Source organism: Pistacia vera, unplaced genomic scaffold (genome assembly GCF_008641045.1).
Source record: "Pistacia vera cultivar Batoury unplaced genomic scaffold, PisVer_v2 Contig309, whole genome shotgun sequence".
Lineage (NCBI taxonomy): Eukaryota > Viridiplantae > Streptophyta > Magnoliopsida > Sapindales > Anacardiaceae > Pistacia > Pistacia vera.
Window position 1 is genome coordinate 44,109 of NW_022196123.1, and position 24,563 is coordinate 68,671.

Below are 24,563 nucleotides of genomic sequence, written 5' to 3' on the forward strand. Positions count from 1 at the left end.
AAGAAAACACAAAATGTGTCAAAAAAACAAAAACAAACACACAAAATTTGAAAGAAAAAACGGAAAAACCAAGGCAAAATACAGGAAATGTGTAGAAACATATTCTCGTCACAGATCTACGAGCTGAAACACATTCAAGAGAAAATGAGCTTACTAAGGTAATAAGAGCTCCAAGAACTGGAGTTTAGGAGACGACGAGCCGATGCCCCAGTCCCGACGATGTAAGAGAGAGGAGATGACCAGCCGACGAGGATGAGCGAGGGCAACCGGCGACTGTGGTACTGGGAATGGGAATGACAGACTGGATGAATGAATTAGGTGAGGTACTGATGACTGACGAGTGACGATTAATCGAAGAGGGAGTTGAGGTACGAAGAAGATGGCAAAGAGGGAGGTACGAAGAAGATGGCAAAGAGATTGAGATTGAGAGGATGAATTGTTATGTTGAAGATTGACAGAGATGAGAGGCGGCATAGAGAGTTACTGAGTTAGACTTAGGGGGTTAGGGTTAGGGATTTGAAAAACGGGTACCCGCGGGTGCCCACGGGTTCACCCATATAACCCGTCAATATACGGGCCGGGTACGGGTATGGGTCCAAAAAAACGGGTTTAATATATTGGACCCGTACCCTATATTTTTTACCCGAATATGGACCGACCCGCGGGTCTAAACCCGTTTAGCCAGGTCTAGTTAAAAGGGTCCGTTAGAGGGCGAAAGTGTAATGGCAAAGGTTAGAGAAAGTTAAATTGTGTAAATGAATCTCAACCATTTAAAAAATCTAGAAAGTTAAATTGTGTAAATGAATCTCAACCATTTAAAAAATCTAACGTTTAACGTTGAAAGTCTGTATAATAAAAAGGCTATACTATGTAATTTTTACAAATAGAGATTTACAGTATAGACTTATTAAGGGATGTTCGTTTATTAAAACCAAGACATTGATTGATTTCAATCCGAAGTATATATTAAATTTTTTAATCCAATCCGATCCAATTTAAATAAAATCTCGAGGGTGTCATTTAAGCCCCACTCTATCTCTTTCTAGCTAAGTCCCAAAATCAATTAGAAAAAAAATCAATTTTTATTTATTCCAAGATTGCCCTTTTTCTAATGTTTTTTAACTTCTGTAATTTCCCAATCTTTTTAAACTTCTTTTATTTCTTAAAATCTCATGATTTAGATACAGTTACTGAAAACCATAAAACCAAACCAAAACAAATTTCCAACCTTTTTGTTTGTTTGTTTTTATGGCTTTTCATAACTTTTTCTAAATCACAAGTGTATTTGAGTAAAATTTTATTCACTTCCAAAAAAATAAACAAATAAAAAAGAGGATAAATTCAAGAAGCATTTTCTTGGAACAAATTTATTGTTTATTAATTATGATTAAATAAATGAGAAGTTAAAAGGATTAAGTAAGAAGATAAATTTAAACTATTAGGAAAGTAGATAAGTTAATAAATTTAAATTTAATTGATTTTGGGGCATAGAAAGAGTTTGGGCTGGGTTTAAGTAACACCACTCTATTTCAAATCCTAACTTAATTATTCATTATCATAAAAAAAAAAATAAAATAAAAAAAATTAGGGTTTGTAAAATAATAATTGGGTGTTGAAAGTATTTTTAATGATAGAAAATTAAAGTTAATTTTAATAATTTAATATAGGAGTAAATTTGTCATTATAAAATTCATTAGAAAATGGGCCTTCTTTGTCTATTAATTGGTGCCATAGATCCACTCCACACTAAAATCTACACGAAAGTAAAATAGAAGTAAAAAATAGCATCAATTGAATAAAAACATAATTTGATACCAAACTTATACCTATATTAAGTTTTCCTTTATTTCCCGATTTTATTTCCTTTGTCCTTACAAATACTAGAGATGTCAATGGGGTGGGTTGGTTTGGATACTAAGAAATCTATGCCCATGCCCACCTCTTATATGTATACCCAAATCCGCCACATTATCCATTCTAAAAATGGGGTAGGTTTGGGTTATTGTTTTAAGAGTAAACGACATGTTTCCACTTGAGGTTTAGCGAAATGGCAAGTTGATACCCCTAATTTCTTTTATTCTAGATTCCTATCCTTAAAGTAACATTATTAATTACTAATAAATTCTGACCTAGATATAGAGGGTGTTATTACTAAACTTCCCTTAAACCTTTGACAAAAGCCATCCCATTTCAAACCACCACCGCCAACCTTCGAAGATGAAGATATCTTGCAATTGGGGTTGATTGGCTACCAGAAAACACACACAATCAACAAGACAACCACCGAGGATTGATCGTCAACACCAATCAATAGCCAATTTTAGCAACTTCAACAACCCAAGCATGATTTCAAACCATAAATAAGGGTTGGGTGCGCATGAACGAAAAATGGAGACGGTCAGCGATTTGAGGGTTAATCAGGTGAATTGTTTGAGGCGTTTTGGTGTGTGAAGTGCCAGGAGTAATTTGGTGGTGATGAGGTTGGCTTCTAAGCAGTAATTGGTAAGGATGGTAATTGAGCAGGTTATGGGCACTTCTTTGGGCTTCGATTTTCAGCAATTAAGAAGTCACCAATGGCCAAAAAACACATCACCACAATCAATTGATGGCGGAGAAGCTGGTGGTGAAGTCTTGAGAGGTCAATTGTACCCAAATTGATCGGAAAAAGCTTGAGAAGTAACCTAGTCTCACATGGTGGCAAGAATGGAGATGGTTTGAAACGGTGAGTGAGGTCGACAAGTAAAGGTATGCATTTTGTAGAGGAGGTTATAGGGAGTCCAACAATGATCTCGGAAGTGATTTTGGACTTCAAAATCGACCGAAAAAACCCAAAAATTGCCAGCTTAGACTCTGCTAACATGAATGAGCCTCCTGCCAAAGAAAGCATCGACACACTTTAGCATGCTAATATGAGTCGCGATATAGTAAAAAGTTGGGAGAAAAGTTGGGCCATTGTCGGTAATTGGCGGGGCAAACAATGGGGGGGTGGGTGAAATGGATTTTGTTAGAGGTTGAGGGGAGTGTTTTTGTGGTGTTGGGGGCGATGATGGTGATGAAAGGTGGTGGTGGTGGTGGTGGCTAGGAAGAGAAGAGAGAGAAAATAAGAAAATACCATTTTAGCTTTCAACTGTTAAAGTAAAGCAAACAGTGTTACTTTAAGGGTGAAAATCTAGAATAAATGAAACCAGGGGTATTAACTTAACATTTCGCTAAACTTCAACTGGGAACATTGTTGGGTTATGCCCTTAAAGTACAATGTTTTTTTTCTTAGAGATTGTAAACGATTGTTAAATAAATAGAAATGTTTTATTACCATCTTATATCTCCTTTATAATACATGTGTATATGTATGTACATCAAGGTCAAAGGTTCCTGAGCTATTGAGTAAGATAAAATCCTCTTTTATATGAAGCTATCGTATATGGGAGATATGAGATTTTATCGTAGCTCACAATTATGTTCACAACCATGAAACACGGGTTGGGCACTTAGTTTTAATAAGGTTGTTGTGTTGTCTGCCTCCGTGGGGCTGATGAATCTTGAATCTTTAGGGTAGAGACACTTATGCATTCTAGATGCATTGAATTGGACCAAGTGAAGTTTATAATTCTATGTAACTACCGTAATAGAAAACATAAACTTCACATCGTAGCAACTTTGGCATGTGTACCTTAATCCTGAGTGGCTAGTGTACCTTTGATTTGTAGACTGTAGTCCTTGACTAGACTAGAAGGTGAGATTCTGTTGTTTAACAGAACAATACCCGGGTTGATTGGGATTGTAGTTCTATGGGTCTAAGAACACTATTCCATACATATAGAATTCATAACTCTGAAAGGTTTAAGAGATATCATCTTGTGGGTTTTACAAGGACTTGAGTGATGAGACTTGGCCAAGCATTTAATGAAGGGTTTATTAAACATTTATCATCAAGTGGATGTAAAACTGGACGCAAGGAAAAGATGTCACTGGAAGGGTATATCGACCTAGTTTCAATTATCGGTGTTCCATGAGGGTATATGTGTAGCTATCGCTAAATGGATAAACTTTTATGATATAATTTAATCGGATTAAATTATTAAAGTTTCTGAGTAACAAAATGTTTCATTCAGGAGTGCACGACAACGATAACACATTTGGTTCCTTAGGTTTATGAGATAAAGGGGTACACAATCGAATACTTTGAAGTCTGTTATTAAACATTTCCATATGGGTCCCCTAGGTAGCCAATAAAAGAGATCCTGGACAATATGTGTGAAAAATAAATTATTTTAATTTAATTTGAACTATTTAGAATAGTCTGCGAAATTAAATTAAACAAGTTACGGAAGGTTTTTGGAGACATGCATTAAATAATTTAATATATTTGTGGAGAAAGACTTATATGATTGTCATGTCAAGTATGAGATAATAGTGGGCTAAAAGAAATAGGACTGGTGGAGGAATACTTCATGAATGTCATGTAAAGTTTTGGACTAAAATGATATTGTCCAATTCCACTAACTATGAAAAGAAGCCAAGGTCATAATTACATGCAACTTTTGGTTTTAGATCTAAAATTCTCACTTCTCTCGGCCAAACCTTCTTCCTAATATTCCTTTTGAATTTTTCTGTTAAAATTTAGTTTTAAACACAAGTTAGTAAATGATTCACACATACTAGCTTGGAAAGTGTTCCAGGAGCATTGACGCCCACTCGTTACATCTAGGAAGCTTTGGATATACCTTAGGAATGTTCATTGTTGCTGAAACTTCATTGGAAGGTAACAAATATTTACATATCTAGTTTAAATAACTCATTTTAGTTGATGTTCGGGCATAGTTTAGAGTTGGCTGAATTTTGCATGTTGTGTGTGTTTGACAACTCCTTGTTTTCGACCCCTTCAAAGTGGTATCAGAGCATGCTTCCAAAATGAGTAGATGATTGTTCAAAGTGGTATCAGAGCATGCTTCCAAAATGAGTAGATGATTGATGTATGATCAATTTGTAGCATGTTTATGGATGTGACATCAAATATTTGCATGCATGTTTGATTGATGCGGAGAGATGTGAAAATGGGCGTGTATGTGTTCGGCCGAAGTATGCTCTGTGTTTGCATGTTGATTTTATTTTGTGTAAATATGAATTACATATGTATTACCATGTTTACTTGTGAGAATGATGTTATGGAGATGAATGGACGATGGTAGAAGTGATAAGCTTAAACTTTGGCCTAGATTTTTTGTTGTAATTCAATTTTGGTTCATTTGGTTTGTAAGGATAGGGGTGGCTGTGAACTGCTATGTTTCCCTAATCCATTTCATTTCATTTTGATCCATTTACTTGTATTTGTAATGTACAATATCTTGTAAAGAAGATGGACGAAGAAAATGGAGCAAAGAATTAAGGAATTGTGGAAATTGTAGCCAAAAAGGTAAACCGAGTGCAATGATGTGTTTGGTGTGTTTTGCTTGCTGTTTTGGACTGTTTGGCTTGGCTGAAATGATTTGGAAATGTTCAAAATTGTTTTGGTTGATGAAAAACATGTTTGTTGATGCAATGCATGTGTTGGATAGTTAGTGATTATGCTAACATATATTTGATAGTTAGTGATCATGTTGACATAAATGGTGGACTGTTTCATGCATGTTTTGATGCATAAGATGAGTACTAGATATACTGCATTATTTGGATAAATTGTTGGTTAAAAATGGGAGCATGCATTAGTGCATATTAGGTCCAAGAGTTAACCAAAACTTGCCATCACAAATCACTAAACACATTCCATGTTTTCACTTTTATTTCAACTAAAAATATATGTTATTTTTGTGGTTGAATGGATGTTGAAATGCTGTAAGGTTGACCCACCAGAATGCACTAAATATTTTCAAAAATTGTTAGTGTTTAAATTGCACAAATGGGAATAAAACCATGCGTGTAAATGACTAGCGGCAGGGGTGAAAATGTAAGTTTTCAAAACTGTGCAGACTTGGGCACAGGGTTGTAGATGTAAAACTCTGGAATATGAGATTTTGCAGATTTATTACACTATACACATTACTAATTTCCATTGTTGAAATTTTGGAATGTTCCCATTGAATCAATACAATTTTCGACACACACCGAAAGACACAGCGACTGGAAAGAAATTACTTCGTAAATTGTTTATATTTCAATTCTTAGGAAAAGGCCAAATGTAAAGCAATAAGTTATTAATTTATTTTTTTTCCATATTCTATTTAATTGTTAAATGCTGATATGGATGGTTAATAAATATGTCACATGCCATGTAGATTAAGGATGCCACATCACACATTATAACATGTAAATGCGTTTAATATGATTACCTGCAACATTAAAGTGTTTAATGTTTTCATTAATTGGATTAATGAATTCAAACTAAAAGTTTAAATGGGAGAGAGATTATTCCGTAATCCCAAGGCCTCTATTGTGAATTCATTCAGTTGGATTGGCATTTACCTCGCCTGGGTCCGTTTTAGGGCCTTGCTGCCTAAAAGAGGGTGATGTCGATTAGTTTCTGAGATTGAATCTCCGAAAGGATAAGACGGTTTTTGAGTTTCATTTTGGCATTTTCCTCCTAAAGAGGTTATGTTCAGTTTGGGCTTATCAACTAATTAAAACAATGGTCACTCACTTAACTTGTTTTCTGAAATGATGCCCTAAAGGATGAATTTTATTAATCAAGGGCAAAATAAAATGATGATTATTATTATTGCAATATGAGATGTTGTGGGAGTAATAATGATTAGAAATGTTCTAATTTAATTGGATTGTTAATCGTTATCCCTAAAGGTTTCTTTAACTTTATAATTAAAGCATCATTGAGTAAATGCATATTATTTTGGGTAACTGCATATGCATCATGTATTTTACTCTAAAGTTTATTATGTTATAATATGATCATTGATGGATGGTTTATTGCTTATTTTCAGAAAAATGAATCCTATTGCTTCTATATTGCATGAGAACATGCTAAATGGAAAGAACTATGTAAACTGGACATTAAAACTAGATCTTGTGTTGGCTTATGATAAGATCAAGTGGGTGTTAAGCGTTCCCGTCCCTAATCCTCCGACAGAGGAGTCTAATGAGACAACCAAAGCGTATTGGGTGTCTTGGAGGGAAGCAGATGAGACCGTTAGGACTTATATGATAGCTTCCATGACTGATGTTTTGAAAAAACGATTTCAGTCAATTCCTAATGCTATCGAGATCTTGAAAACCCCACATAAGATGTTGGTGATCAAGGTAGGCAAGCTAGGAGAGAGGCTATCCAGAGATTTATCAATCTAAGTAGGGTGCCTCGCAGCTCGTTCAGGAGCACATGTTGAACGTGATGGCCTGTCTGAATGAGGCAGAGATACTTAGTTCTATTATAGACCAAGAGACTAGGATTGATAAGGTCCTTGTGTCACTCAATGACTCCTTCAGTCAGTTCAAGTTCGACTATGAACTGAACCACAAGGACTATACTTTAGTGACTTTAATGCACAACCTTCAGTGAGCTAAGGTCATTATTGCAAGCACCGCGTCATGTTATGACTAATTATTTTAATATTGATTGATGCAACATAATTTGGATAGGCACCGAAAAAAATAAAGAGCGTTTGGAATCAAAATAAAACTAACCACACAAATAACGCAACAAGTAAAGAGAAAGAAACACATACAATTTATCTTGGTTCACCCAAAACTGGGCTACGTCTAGCAGAGTCAATATTATTGTAATATTTCCTCACCTCTCTCGTTACAATGAATGTATTTGCTATAATTTTTTATTTCACTCATACAAGAGAATAATGTCCTTATATATTAGGTTTATTAAGAGAAACCTAAAACTACTAGGATTCTTATTCTTAAGCCAAACTCTATTAGGAGTTCTATTCCTTAGAGAATCCTAAAATGGGGCTATTCATGGTATTAACCCAAACCATTTATAGCCCACTCACTAGGGACTGGGACCCTCGTGTGTGTCGCCCCTTATAAGCGAACCCCTTATTGTTGAAGTGGTCGCCAATTCCAATAGGCAATAGATATGCTCTAGTGTAGTGGCTTGAATCCACGAATACGTCCGAATCCACGAACACGTCTAAATCTCATATCCACGAGAAGATGCCAAATCCATAATGAAACAAACCCTCAAGAAATTTTATTGAAAAACCGTTCATCATTGTTTCTAGTATAACAAAGATAAACTTAAATTCAATTTTAACAATTTAAAATTCAAATAATCATAAAACATTTCAGTAAGTGCACGTATACCTTGGGAAATTGGTTACAACTAATTGGAAAATGGCTATTTTAAATAACGTAAAAGCGATGAAACAAATACGCCACACAACATCTCTGTTTTTCTGAATACGGTGCTGAAATTGCGTCAATTGATGAACAACAACTAATATGGCAAAACCCTGCATCGTATAGCTTCAAATCAAAATCAACAATGCCTTGTTCATGTCATTTCTACGCCAAATCATGAGTAGAAAACGATATGACCATCCATCGCCACACGGATGTTGAATGATGCCAACTGTGTCGTTCATATTAAACCACATACGATGACAGGCCGTGTCGTGTTATAGGTGGTAGTGTGACAATATTCTTTGTATTGTTTCTAACTTCATAGCTTTTGGTGTTTTTCCTTGTAGTCTAGATTTGAATCAACTTTGAAAATATTTTGGGATGTGTTTCATAAAACATAATCTTGAAATTGCTTTGGTATACAAAATCTATAATGTTATATTTGGAAGAATAAATTTTGAAATAATTGTGGCATTGATCGTGAAGATATTTGTTTCAGTAGTTTGTTTGCTTCAGTTGAATAATCCCTCTTATTGAGGAAACTAGATAAGTGTTTGAACAAGTCTTTGTGTTTGAACGTTTCCTTAGAAGAATCCCATGAAATTAGGAGTTGTTAGTCATGGATTTATCTTTCTATTTTCACCAATGTTGTATAGCCTATTTAAGCCATGTTTCTCCTTTATTAAATGTAAGACATTCTCTCAAAGCAGAAACACTTGATTATCTTACATTTGGTATCAGAGCTTCTACACGGGACCTGACCAAGAAAGAAGCAGTAAGCACCAATGGCAAGAGAGTGAAGTAACTTCATACAACTGGCTATCCCACGATTTGATGGCCATGATGGCCATTGAAGCACGCTGATGGAGAATCTCTTGAAATCTAAGGAGTATTGGAGTCTCATAGAGAGTGGGATCACACAATATCCTGACGGAATTGTCTTAATTGATGTCCAAACCAAAGCTCTAGAAGAACAGAAGTTGAAAGACTTGAAGACCAATAATTATCTGTTTCAAGCTATAGATCGAGCCATATTGGAGACTATTTTGAAGGACTCAGCAAAAGACATTTGGGATTCGATGAAAAAAAAGTTCCAAGGCACGACTCGGGTCAAGCGTGCACAATTGCAGGCTCTTCATAAAGAGTTTGAATTGCTCCACATGAAGATGGGAGAATTAGTCAATGACTATTTTGCAAGAACACTAACAATCATGGAGAATAGATGGGAAATGTGGTGGTCATTGAGAAGATTTTGAGGTCAATGACACCTAAGTATGATTATGTGGTTTGCTTTATCGAGGAATCAAATGAGATCGATGATCTTTCGATTGATGAATTGCAAAGCAGTTTGCTTGTGCATGAGCAAAGAATTATGGGTGATGTAATGGAAGAACACACCTTGATAGTAAGTATAGAGAATCACTCACTTGGGCGAGGTCGAGGCCGAGGAGGATATAGAGGACGTGGAAGAGGAAGAATTGATAAGGCTACTGTTGAGTGCTACAATTGTCATGAGCTGGGGCATTTTGCTTATGAATGCCCTCAAAAGAAGGACACCAAGGCAAATTTCAGTGAAGCTGAATAAGAAATGTTGTTGATGTCTTATGTAAACATAAAAGATGACCACTCTAACAAATTATATTATCTTGATTCTAGTTGCAATAACCACATGAGTGGAGATAAAACATTGTTTTCAAATCTTGATGAAACATTTAGAGAAAAAGTGAAATTAGGGAACAATTCTAGTTTAGGTGTCAAAGGAAAAGGAGACATCAAGATTAAAGTGAATGGAGTTGTGTACTATATCTCTGAAGTGTTTTATGTACCAGATTTGAAGAGCAATCTCATTAGCCTTGACCAATTACAAGAAAAAGGATTTGTTGTTCTCATACAAAAGAACACATGTCAAATTAATTTATTATCCTGCGAAGGGTCCACTTATGAAAGTTGAGATGATATCAAATCGTATGTTTCCATTGCAAGCAAAACACTCATGTGATAATGCAAAATGCCTCAAATCAACCATTCAAGATGATAGTTGGCTGTGGCACTATAGGTATGGACATTTGAATTTCATTGGATTAAAGACCTTGAAACAGAAAGACATGGTGACTGGACTACCTCAGTTGGAAGCTCTGTCAGAGGTCTGTGAAGAATGTATGATCGGAAAGTAACATTGAGAAACATTTCCTTAGAAGAGCACTTGGAGGATCTCTCATAAACTTCAGTTGGTTCACTTGGATATTTGTGGACCTGTTAAACCCATATCCAACAGCGACAAGAGGGACTTCATAAACTTTATTGATGATTTTAGTAGAAAGGCTTGGGTGTATTTTTTTATCTAAGAAGTCTGAAGCTATAACTTGTTTTGAGAAGTTTAAAGCTATTGTTGAGAAACAATCTGGGGTTTTTATTAAAGCATTTCACACTGATTGTGGAAGAGAGTTCACTTCACAAGAATTCATTAATTTTTGTGAAGTGAATGGTATTTATAGGCAGTTAAATTTCAGAGAGGAAAAATCACATCATTATGAATATGGTACGTTGCATGCTTGCATGGATGAAAGTGCCAGAAACATCTTGGCCAGAAGTAGTGAATTGGAGTGTTCACATTCTAAATAGATGCCTAACTTTTGCTGTGAAAGATGTCACTCTGGAAGAGGCATGTAGTGGGAACAAACCAGGGGTTGTTCATTTCAAAGTATTTGGTTGCTTAGCATATGCTCATGTGAATGATAATTTACGGAGCAAACTTGATAACAAGAGCATAAAATGTGTCATGCTTGGAATTAGTAAGGAGTCCAAGGCTTATAGGCTATATAATCTAGTTACAAAAAGGATTGTAATTAGTCAAGATGTGGTCTTCGATGAAGAGAAATGTTGGGACTGGATAGATGGAGGAAAAAAGATTGTTGTTGATTTTGATTCTACTAAAAAAAAATCAGTTGAAGACATCGTATCTGAAGCATCAGAAAGTGCTTCATTAGAAAATGAGTCTTTAGCAAACATATAGTCAAAAATTGAGTAATCTAAAGACAAGTGAAGCGAGTACATAACCACAGAGCCAAGATTAAGGAGAACTCCAACATGGTTGATAGATTATGTAAATTATTTGATGATGGAAATTCTGCTCAACTCACTTTGTTTGCTGACAATGATCTGATCACCTTTAATGATGCTGTGAGAAGCTCAAAATGGAGGAGGGCCATGGATTCATAAATTGCAGCAATTGAGAAGAACTATACTTGGGAACTTACTGATTTGCCAGCAGGGGAAAAAACCATTGAAGTGAAATGGATATAAAAGTCAAAGCTCAAACAAAATGGAGGGATAGACAAGTACAAAGCCAAATTGGTGGCTAAGGGCTACACACAAAAGTATGGAGTAGAGTATGCAAAGGTGTTTGCACGTGTAGCAAGACACGATACAATTCGATTGGTGATATCCTTGGCAGCTTAAAACAATTGGCCTATCTACCAACTCGACATAAAATCAGCTATCCTGCATGGATAATTGAATGAGCAGGTGTTTGTAGATCAACCTCTAAGATATGTACAGAAGGGAAAAGAACAGAAGGTATTCAGATTAAAAAGGGCTTTATATGGATTGAAATAAGCTCCTAGAGCTTGGTATAGCTGTATAGAAACTTACTTCTCGAAGGCGGGTTCCAAGACGTGTCCATATGAACACACCTTGTTCACCTAGCATGGAAAAAGAGGTAAAATCTTGATGATATGTCTTTATGTGGATGATCTTATATATACTGGAAATGATGAGGAAATGTGTGATGAATTTAAGAACTCTATGATGATTGAATTTGTGATGATAGACCTAGGGAATATGCATTACTTCCTAGGTATTGAAGTGTAGCAAACAGCGAGTGGGATCTTCATTGGGCAAAAGCAGTATACTTAGGAAGTGCTTCAGAGATTCCAAATGGGCAATTGCAATTCTATCCAAACTTTGATTATGCGAGGAACCAAGCTCACCAAAGATGTTGAAGGGATAAAGGTTGATAGCACTCACTTCAAACATATTGTGGGGAGCTTAATGTATCTAACAACCACACGACCTGATTTAATGTTTGTAGTGAGCCTCATTAGAAGATTTATGGAGTCACCTACAGAGCTACATTTCCAAGTAGCAAAAAGAGATCCGCGTTATCTAAAGGGGATTGTCGATTTTGAACTAATCTATAAAAGAAAATTAGAAGCAAATTTGGTGGGGATACAATGACAGTGACTATGGTGGTGACTTGGAGGATCAAAAGAGTACTTTAGGGTATGCTTTTATGTTCAGTTCAGCGGCTGTGGCTTGGTTATCAAAAAAGCAACCTATGGTCAATTTATCAACCACTAAAGTATAGTTTATAGCTACAGCTTCCTGTGCATGTTAGGTAGTTTGGATGAGGAGATTAACTAAAGAGTTATGTTGTCCTCAACATGAAGTTACTCAAATTTTCTGTGATAACAGTTCAACAATTAAGTTGTCCAAGAATCCTATAATGCATGGAAGGAGCAAACACATAGATATCCGATTTCATTTTCTTCATAATCTCACCAAGGAAGGAGTGGTAAAGCTAAGTCCTTGCGAAAGTCGAGCAACTTGCTGATATATTCACAAAACCACTAAAATTGGAAGCGTTTCTGAAGATGTGCAATCTGCTTGGAGTTTGTTCAAGTTCATGTGTAAATTGAGTACTTAATTTGATTCAGTTTAAGGGAGGATGTGAAGATATTTGTTTCAATATTTTTTTTGCTTTAGTTAAATGATCCCTCTTATTGAGGAAACTAGATTAGTGTTTGAACGTTTCCTTAGAAGAATCTCATGAAATTAGGAGTTGTTAGTCATGGGTTTATCTTTTTGGTTTCACCAATGTTGTAATTAAGGCATGTTTCTCCTTTATTAAATGTAAGACATTCTCTCAAAGCAGAAACACTTGATAATCTTACACTGATAATGACCAAAAAAGACATTTTATTTATCAAAATATTTTTTAAGTTTAAATTTGTATTTTGAAAAGTATTTAATAAATATTTAAAAAATTTATTATCATAATTTATATTACATAAATTATTAATTAATTAATCATTTAAAAAATTAAAAAATATAGTGACTGGTTGACCGTCGGTCAATGGCAATTAACCGTTGGTCAACACGTCACCTTCGATACTATCAAAATCGAAACATTCCGATTTATCGGAATCCGCTTGAAAAGTTGGATTTGACACCGATTTTGGTCACATAAAGGGCGAAAGCTTCAATCACCTCATGCCGCCAAATGAAGTGTTGAATTTTTTTTTTTTTTTTTTTTTGGCAGAAACATAAGAGTAGAGTAAGGATTCAAACAGTCGACGATAATGGCTATCCCGTGGTTAATGTAAATGTCACCATTGAGCAAAATCCTGCATCAAGACTACCAATTGGTTGTGCTACAAGCAAGCTCATCCTGGAAAACGAAAAGTATAAGCAATGGTTCACTTCAAGTTTTGGCTTAACAACATTTGCAAATGAAATGAAGTGGTACAACACTGAACCGTCCCCTGATATAGAGAATTATTCAGTACCTGATTCCATGCTTCAATTAATGAAACAAAACAAGATTTTAGTTCATGGTCACAACATATTCACCGATGATCCGAAATACCTACCCAGTTGGTTCTCATGGACAGCAAGTAAGAGTCCGGCTATTGGAAAAAGGCTATCTTCCATAAAGGCCAACTTATTGGTTGGGATGTTGTTAATGAAAACTTGCATTATTCTTACTTTGAAGAAATGATGGGGGAAAATGCATCCGGATATATTTACAAGAACGTTAGTCAAAATGATCCATCAACTTTTTTGTTATGAATGAGTTTAATACAACAGAGAATCTTCGAGATCAGGCATCAACTCCCTCTAAATACATTAAAAAGCTGAAAGAGATCCAAAGCTATATTGGAAAAGGTTCGGGAATGGCTATTGGGCTCCAGTCTCATTTTGATGTTCCCAATCTCCCTTACATGAGAGCTGCAATTGATACTCTTGCTTTAGCTGGCGTTCCCATTTGGCTCACAGAATTGGATGTTCCAAGTGGCATCAACCAGGTAAATATTTAATTAATTGCATTATGCTACTTAATTAACACCCAACATAGTACCCAAAATAAAAAAAAAAAAAAAAAAAAAAAAAAAAAAGATATTACTGAGAGTTTCATAAATTATATAAACCTAATTATATTAATAGATAGAGGACTTACGTATATAGATCCATGAGATATGGTAATTCACCTAGTTTTGAAAGATATATTGCCCTAATTCTTAGGACTTGAAAGTTGAGAGTTTTCTAGTTTAATTGTCTTTTTAATATTTAGAGACTATTTAAAGTGTAACTTCACAAATATCTCTATTCTATTTTATAAGTTCAACTTTATTTATTGTTGCATATAAAATTTCCTTTTCATAAATTAATACTAGAAAACTGTTTACATTTTCTTAACCAAATAACTAACAATTTTTTTCACAAAAGCTCAAATTTTATGAACTCTACTTTAAAATTCTTCTTTTATAAGCTTTACTTGAAGATGTCGTAACAAATAAACCCATAGAACATGAATTTAACTGTACTGATTTATTATATAAAGATTGTATCAATCCATTGGATACAGTCAATTTTAGTTTGATTCTCTAAAACTCATTGTTAAGAGTTTCTTTAACAATGTCCTTCAACAGAACCCGAAGAAACAAACAGATTGAGCAAATATTATGCTGACATGTTTTTATATTTCTTGGATGACTAATGTTGGCAGGCAGAATACCTGGAGCAGATTTTAAAGGAGGCGCATAGTCACCCTAATGTGGAGGGAATTATACTTTGGGCTCCATGGTCGCTGGAATGCTACGGTGGTATGTGTTTAACTGATAGAGATTTCAACAACTTGCCGACTGGGGACGCTGTGGACAGACTGTTTTGTGACTATTGGAGCTCCAAAAAGTTGGAAGGTAAAACAGACAAGAATGGGAATTTTGAGACCTCCATTTTCCATGGAGATTACAAGGTGAGGTTACATCATCCCGACCTCCTTATTTCCCCAAGCGAGTGCCATCAACACTTTCCTTGCAAATCAGTCTTCATGTTCGTAAATGAATAAAGTTAGCTTTTTTCTTTTATTTGTCAATCCTTTCGGTTTGAACAATTACGATGTTGCTTGTATATAGATATGGAAAAATAAATACGAAATTTATATCTAATTCACATAGAAAATAAAAAAGCTTCCTTTTGGTGAAAATATGGTGCGCATTGGACACTAAGATTCTAATGATTGTGGTTCCGATTGGTTCACTATTTTGGCACTTTTTAGAATAGTCTTTCGAAAAAAGTTGTTGAGTTATATTAAATGAAATGGGATTTGAATTTGAATATATGTTTGGTACACTATTTAAATATTATATTAGAATTAAATAAATTGTTTAGTATATTTTTATGCATTTTATTAAATTTTTTTATTATTTGACTTATTGAACTTTTCAATTTACATTTAAATAATATTAATTAGTTTTTGGTAATTCTTTTATCAGTGAATCAAAAACAAATTCTCCATAATAAGTTCAACTACTAATATATCATTTAAAAAAAAAAGACATTAATTCATATCTAAATTAATAATACAAAACTACTAATAATCATTCCTTAGAATCCCTCGTACCCCTATATTCAATTAACAATTATGAGAAAGACTTATGTTCTACCCACATAGTAGTAGTTATGCTATCCCTCAGAGCTTCCATGTCGTTTATATTATGTTGATTCAGTTGATTCGAACCCGCCCTATTCCCTTCCTCATAAACTCCATCGGAATTAAACTTTTGGAAGATAGGGTTGTTCATATTGAACCTTCTGAGAAAATTATTAATTACACAACATGCCATAGCAATTTTAGCTTGCTTCTCCAATGGGTAATTGTTCATGCCATCAAGAATGCGGAACGTTTGTCCTCTTCACAACATTCCGAAGCGATGCATGTTTGTAATTAAACAACTATAGGGATCCAAAAAGGTTACAACGCGCGTAGGGAACATAGTAAGGAACCCGTCTATGTGGAGCGAGGAACCCACCTCTGTTCGTATAACCCGCATCTACTAGTAATATTTTCCTATAATGAAATACTGAACGTTATTTGTAGAATCTTAAAAAAAAAAAAAAATGTTTACAGTTTAGCTAGAATACATAAAGAAGTTAGTTATACCTAGAGGAGGATGTGGGAAACCCGAACAGGATTATCTAGAACTGAATTTAAAATCCTTGTGTCATGGGTAGATCATTTTTAGCCGGTGACGACGTATGTGAACAACATATTGAAGTTGTAGACAGCCATCACATTTTGTACGTACCGGCAATCTCAGCTAGTGCCCATGCATGTACATGTGTACCATCAATCGCTCCAATACAGTCCTATCGACAAAATTGCATTTTAATAATATCTGAAGACTAACAACATTTATAAAACAATGAACTTAACTACCAACTAATTAAAAATAATTAAGTACCTTAAAGAATGGGTAATAGTTTGGGTTGGTCGATATCTCCAATGGAACATCATTGAAGTCAGGTGGCTTGATAAAATCTTACTTCAACTCCAATATCGCATCACAAACTGTATAGACATATCTAGAAATTTTCTCACCAGAATGTTGGTAATCCTCCATACAATCAATATTTGACGCATTTTTCCCAACTATTGTCAAAAATATCATTACTTGCTCTTCAATACTTATGCGCCTGGTTACTTGCACTTTGCCTTGTTGTGCCAATATATAGCACAAGGTCTGAAAACATCGTTTGCCCATGTGACACTTATTGTATATTCTTGTAGGATGACCATTTAGAAGTTCCACTATATAATCATGACCATTTAATGCAGATATATGTCTAGGTTGGTGTCCTTGCATGCTAAAGTCCGTTTCATATGCAATAGGCCCACACAATGCAGCTGTAGTGTAATGCCCCACTCGAGGTACGTAGCTAATGTTTCTTCTTTTGCTCTTATTTGAGTCGGTTTATTAGTATTATTGTTTAGTTGGCCTTTGATTGAGTGGTATGTTGAATACTTGCCTTAAAATTGGTTGAAAATAGAGGAAGTTTGGTGTTTCAGGCTTCGCTGGGGCGAAGAGGAATCTTCGCCGCAGCGAAGAGGTGTTGAAGCCACGGGGAAGCTGCTAGACAGTTTCGCCGCGGCAACAGAAGCTTCTTCGCCGCGGCGACATTCCGACCAATGTTTGTTAAGTTTTAGATATTTTCTTCCCTAAGGGCAATTTGACCATTCTACCCCTAATTAGTAGGAAAAGTGGGGGTGTGTTTGTAATGAATCAAAGGATATAGATGGAATTCCTAAGGAAGAGTAAGGGCAAAATGGGAATGCTTGTGCATATATTATGTTAAAAGGAATTAAGTCATTGGAAACCCTTCATTCTTCTTCTCCACCGCCACTCTCCTTTCTTACTTCCTCTCAATTTCTCTTTCTTTTGTTCAAGGATTTTAGAGGGCTTTTGGAGTGATTTGGGGTAGAAAATCAATCTAAGGTATCCTAAGGTAAGGATTCTTGCTTTGGATGTGAAGTTTTGTGAGATTTTGAGTATATTTGAATATTGGGGGCTTTTGGTTGAATTGTTTAAAGGGTTTAGAAAAGTCAAGCAAACCAAGAGAAATGAAGTGCTAGTGAGACCTCTCCTTCACAAGATAAGTAAATTCCAATACAAGTTGAGATTTGAGAATTTTCTTGATTAGAATTTTAATAGCAATTATGTATGTATGTTATATACATGCTATATGCTATGTTATTGAGTTTTAAATGGAGATTATTATTGCTTGTGGTTGTTCATGCACTTCAATCATGAGAAGTGAGATGTGGGTTGGAAATGTAGTTTGAGATGGAATTGAAGAATATTGAGAAATCCTTTTTAGAAGTGTTATTCTATGGCAGGAATTATGGCTATGTGAGGGAGTTTTATCCCATTTTGGATGGTTAGAGAAAGACATAGAATTATTGTTATAGTAGAGTTTTATTATGCACTTGAGTTGTTTGATGAAATGACTAATAGAGGGTTGAGTATGAATAGTAAACCTTAATTCTCGCAACATTGCATGTTGGCATTTCATAAGTGCATTAGTGGAGATGAACCATCCATAGGCATTAATTGTGCATTGAAAAATGACTTAAGAAAGAGTAGAAAACTTTGTGTATGCACTTGCTCTATGAGTAGAGAGAATGAGAAGTGCTAGAGTAGAGTGAATGAGAAGAGCATTAGAAACGGGTTGATGCTTTGTGATCGTCACCCGATGGTTATCAGAAACGGGTTGATGCTTTGTGATCGTCACCCGAATAGCCCTTACAGAAACGGGTTGATGCTTTGTGATCGTCACCCGATAGTAAATAGAAATGGGTTGATGCTTTGCGATTGTCACCCGAAAGTCATGAGACACGAGTAGGTGCTTTGTGGTCTCCACCCGATGGTTATGACAACCAGGTAAGTGCTTTGTGATCCCCACTCGGTAGTCACTAAAAGCGGGTTAGTACTGTGTGAACTCCACCCGACAGTCATGAAGAGTGAGATGGTGTTGTGTGAACACCATCCGACCGTACCTCCAGTAAGATGAGGCCATGACATTTAGTAGAAAACAATAGAAAGGAAGTGTGAGGAAAGAATTAAGAGAAATACATACGGGGATAGACAAATAGAGGGTTTGCTTACTGAGCATTATTTTGTACTCACCCCGTCATTTTCCTTTGTGAATGTAGGATCTAGGTGATGATGCAGTCGGAGGGGCGTCGGCAAGCGAGAAGCAATAGCTACACTGTTTCCCCTGTTTTTGTCTTTTTAAATGGCATTTTGTAAATAATGCTCTTTGTGTATAAAAGACTTATTACATATAATAAAAAGAAAAGTTTTGGGCCCATTTTCTATTATTATTATGCATGCATTGTACTAGTTTACAGCAGTTGTTACATGTAGCATGTACATATAAATCTACATCTTGACCTTCATTATCTCGATTACGGTTTGTATGGCTAGACGATGCCATCTATACCTATCCATTTGTAACAATTTGTTCATTAGTTCATACTTTTTTAATACTAACCTAAGTATAAATAATATTCAATTTTAAAATCAGTTGACCATATCCAACATATATGAAACATTGCACAACAACACATGGTGTATTGGTTCTTATAACAAAGCAAGTTAAGTCTTTAATATGAAGGAAGTAACTATAAAATATCTCAAATGTCAAAGGAATAAATAAAGACTAACAAGTGAAAAATACAAGTTCAACAAGGAAGTCAAACATCGTCATCTACATACTACAGAAGTCACTATAAACCCAAAATTCCCTTATCTCTGGTGACATGTTCACCAATAGCTAACGCCACTCTGGGTTGGCAATTAAGTACTTCACAACATCTAAATATAGCTGCGGTGGAAGTTGCATGCTTTCCAAAATTGCTTGACAATTTTCCAAGTAATATCATGTTAGGAAACGACCCGGTTGCACAGCAGAAAACAAAAATTTTATACAACCGTAGATCGTTCCTTAAAGCCCAAAATCAAGGCACAAATTTTACGGTTTATGTATAATATCAAGAGTCTGCAGAAAATAAAATAAATATAAAGTTTAGATTCATACCCACATTGGAGGCTCCACCAATATTGTCTTTGAACGTGTTTGCTACCGATCCAAGCATAGGATCGAACCAAGAAGTCCACACGAAGACAACCACCAAGAACCAAGGAGGGATTTGCTAGATCCTCCTTGGCCTTAAGAAATCAAGAAGAAAAGAAGTATTTGATTTTTCAATCAAAATGGTGAGAGTGGCGTGGGAGTGAGAGTAAAAATGGGGCTGCTGTGTTTTTGTTTTACAATCATAAATGAGCTAAAAGGTTAAGGTTTTACAAATGAACATTTTTCTTTTATAGTAAAACCTTAATACCCTATTCCCACATGGGATGGGCTTGGGCTCCAGCCCAAACACCCCATGTTGCCAAACACTCCCAAATTAGATATTTTATTTATTTCATCGTTATTTCAATTAAAAATCAATTAATATATATATTTAATATATATATATTAACATTTAACAATAATGATAATTTATTTAAATATATGCGAACAAATATTTTAACGGAATTTCACTTATTTAATTTTTCTAACAAATTAAATAAAGGCTACGACCTCAGCAAATTTAATTGCACTATGAAATTACCAAAATACCTTTTCGCCCAAAAAGATGAAAACGCCCTTCTTTCTTCTTGGCTCTTAAATTATCTTCTATGTGTGTGACCCATAGGCTCCTCATCATACCGGTAGTGTATAGTATTGCGATTAACACCAATTAATCGTCTCACTTATACACAGACCAAGATTGACCCCTAGCAAGGCATCATGGCCACCCGATAGATTCGGATTCAGCAAAGTAGCTACCTGTCAACGATATGGTTACCGTACAATACGATCCTTTCATCATACGTTATCTCGACGAGACGAAGGCATAGAAATAGTGTCAACCTTCGGTTACTCTCGATATTATATATTCAGTTTCTGGACCAATGACCCGTATTATAATCTGGATAGAGCAACAACTCAATCCCACTGTGGCCACAGTTTTAGTGTCATTGCCATATACTGAATTGCGCCGTGAGATAACTTCTCCCGTACCCGGGAGTGATGAATCCTCTGTCAATCCACCATAGTCTTGATACACTCCTTGATATAGCCAATCACCACCGTACTGACAGCTCTGAATAGAACTGCGTTAGGCTAGTGTCAAACTGTACCAATCGGTGCACAAGACGCTCCGGTGATCTCAAGTCTAAGGATCACATGCACCACCATTCGTTAGAGGATTTGTTCCATAGACACTGGGGTTACCATCCATATGGAATCCTATGGTGGGTCAGTCCAATGAACTTGCTGCGGTATATCCGCCTACAACAAGCACCCATGTGTTGCACCAGGTTGTCATCAAACAACCTTGACAAGTGAGATCAGTCACTGTCTTTCGACAAGGTCATTCAACACTATGATAGCCTTACCGTATTATCTATGCCCTTACTTTAGAATAGTACTAGGGCTACGGACGTTTCTAGAATGGCCACCATATGTACTCATAGGGTTCTCACTATCAAGATTTGAAACACTTGATACCCTCGTCACAGTTCTACCATTCTAAGGACATATATCAATACATATTGCAATAATCATGATTTATGCGATATAGGATAAAATGCCTTTCATTATTGATTAATGAACATTATTACAAAGAGTCAATTCTACAATAATTGATTGGCTCTAAGGCATCTATTCTAACATATCAATCCATCCCAACATTTGTGTTCTCTTGGGTCCCATCATTGACACCGCGATTTGATGTCACATATCCCATAGTCCTATCGGAAATAGCTTCCGCCAACTGACCAATCACACCCATTAATGGGTTTCCCTACACGTCTCTCCTCCTCCTCCTATTTACAAATTGGCTAGATTCAGACATGTTAGATCGTTTTTCCCCAGTTGATCTATCGGGATCAGGTTCAAAGTCATATGGATCCATGTTTGCCTTGGCAGGATCGGGAAAACCCATGTTAGCTGCAGGTTGAGACGCAGATGTGTAAGCAAATCTGCTAATTGCATTTTGATTCTTGAATATGACCTCATATAACTCTCTATCAACAAATCCCTTATGTAGGAACTGCAGCGCCCCAGGGTTTTGCTGTTAATGAAAACAAACATACATTAATTCATATTTTCTAAAAAAAAAATGCATACCAACTACTGTGTTAAAAGAATTGAAAAAAATATATATGCTGTTTACCTTTACATATTCTTCCCAAATCTCTTTAGGACATGTTGGAGTTTAGGACTCATGATCCCAACCAAACCCCGTATGTTACATTAGCGCACACCAAGAGTTGTATGTTGATCGCAAGCAAAAGTACTTAGAAGAAAATTGTGACACTTCCAGTTTCTTGTTTGATACATTTTGTAACTATTCACTAATCCTCCTTTGGTTGAGCAAGATGCAAGTTCCAGCAAGTATGCAAAATATTCTATGCAGGATTTTGAGAGAATGCTAACCTCTCTTTTTCAGCCAAAGCCTGGGAGATATGGCAGTTTCAAAGGCAGGTCGCCTGGTGGAAAACTTGACAATGGTATGATGGAGCTTCGTCGTACTGCTTCTGCTGTTATGTGATTCTCCCATTGTTCTTCTATTTCACCAATGTCTACACTCTGTGCTGAGATGGTTATTAATTTATAATGTATATATTGATTCCTGGGGATGCTGCAACTATTTATTATCATCTCTCGTTTCTTGCATTTGGAGAACTTGCTCTAAACATGGCCAACCTATTGCCCAGTGTTTCTCCATGAGATGAAATTTTGTAACTTGCCCGAGGATAATGAGAACCAAATGTACTCTTCACTGCCTGGATCTCTCTACAAAGCATGGGATTTGAAGAGTGCCAGACATTCCCATGAATGAGTATATGGGCCTATTGGATCGGGTTCGTAGATAATACCATTGAGATATACATTTTTCATTTTCCATTCATAATTGATTCAGTTACTAGCTAGGCAACAGTTCATATCTTGTAATTTGCTAGATTTCATGTAAAATTCTTTGATATAAAGTGTGCATCTAGAGGTCTAGCAGTAATTTAATTATCTACTCATCAATTCTATAAAATAGTCATAAGGTCTGATGCCTTAATGAAATGCTTGTTATTTGTGCTACTGGGGGGTTGTTTTTGTTGATTAACTGCAGCCATGAGTATGAGATTAGCACAACACTGTTGACAATAAAGCGTTGGCTTATTTCTGTTGTTGTATCTGTCCTTTAATGCAAGACAACTGTTCATCATCAGTCTGTTCTTTCCAACAGTTTCATTAATGCTTGGGTGGTTGTGATCCAATTTGTTCCGTACAAGCACAAACTTGCAGCTTGGCCTTTGAATAGTAGGAGCAGAAAGTAGGCTTCATTTGGTTCAAGATTGGGAATATTAAAAGTAGTATTCTCAAAAAAGTTAAACAGTAAAATACCCAAAAACTCTCATTTTTGGGAATACTATTTTTAATATTATTCAATTTTTTTTAACCCTCTAAATTTGTTAATTTAATTAAATACCCATAAATATTTTTTTTAAAATTACAAAAACACTCCAACAATCCACATTTACCAGATTCCGGCCACCACCACCGGAAAATGGCCGGAATCTGGTAGGATGGCGCACTACCGGCTGAATCTGGCCGGTAGTGCGCCGATTTAGCCTTTTCCGGCCAGATCCACGGTGGATCTGGCCGAAAAAGGCCAGATCTAAGGCCAAAGATCTGGCCGTTGACGACCAGATCTTTGGCCGTGACAGTAGGTGCCGTCGTTGAGAGCAAATACGGCCAGATCTGGCGGTTGACGGCCAGATCTGGCCTTTGCCGGCCAGATACACCATGGATCTGGCCGGAAAAGGCCATATCGGCGCATGACCGGCAAGATCCAGTCGATCATACGCCCATAAGGCAACTCCGGCCACCTCCGGTGGTGGTGGCCGACTGGGGGTGTTTGAGGGTGGGTTAGGGGTATTTTTGTTAACTTTTAATGTTTTATTATAGGGGGTATTTTGTAAAAAAACAAACATATGGGGTATTTTATTGATTTATAAATCCTACATCGTAATACCCGCCCAATTCAACTTTTTTTAACTTTTTTCAAAAAACTTTTCCCAAAACCCCCAAATTTTGAACCAAACGGAGCCGTAATTATCTCGTTTTGTTCTCTTTTTTAACTTGTAGTAGGAAATTGGAACTTTGCTCTCTGCAGAATTGGAATTCTATTGTACTGAAGTTTTTGCCTTGTAAAATTGTATTTGTTTTATGGTTTCAAAGGATATTGGTAGAAAGCCGGACTGTTGTTCAGCTTGTGCTAGTGCTTGCCTTGTTGGAAATAGTGAAGTTTTGATAGCAAATTATGGGGAGCGATATGCTTATAATATCCTTTCCTTCTTCATATATCAAATCTCCTTAACATAAAGATTTAAATTCTTTTAGAAAATGGTTGAAACATTAAGAGTTTTCATTTAATTCTTAGAAACTTGTGGTACAAGTATTGGTATAATTCAAGTCAAGGTGAACACGTTTGTTGAGACATGGCTTTGCCAATGACCCACTAGAAGATATATTTTTTTATTAAAAGTGGACTGTAGGATGTGTGGCCTGTTTTAAACTTGGATCAGACTGGT

At 35.9% G+C, this 24,563-nt stretch overlaps 1 protein-coding gene across 1 annotated transcript; it reads left to right on the forward strand.

The window, feature by feature from the left end:
* Positions 1-11,388: 11,388 nt before the first annotated feature.
* On the forward strand, positions 11,389-22,525 carry LOC116136053 (endo-1,4-beta-xylanase 5-like). The gene is made up of 6 exons (XM_031421770.1): positions 11,389-11,481; positions 11,827-11,877; positions 13,622-13,976; positions 14,170-14,387; positions 15,089-15,337; positions 22,424-22,525. The coding sequence occupies exons 1-6, from the start codon at positions 11,389-11,391 to the stop codon at positions 22,523-22,525; spliced, it is 1,068 nt and encodes a 355-aa protein (XP_031277630.1).
* The last annotated feature ends 2,038 nt before the right edge of the window (positions 22,526-24,563 follow it).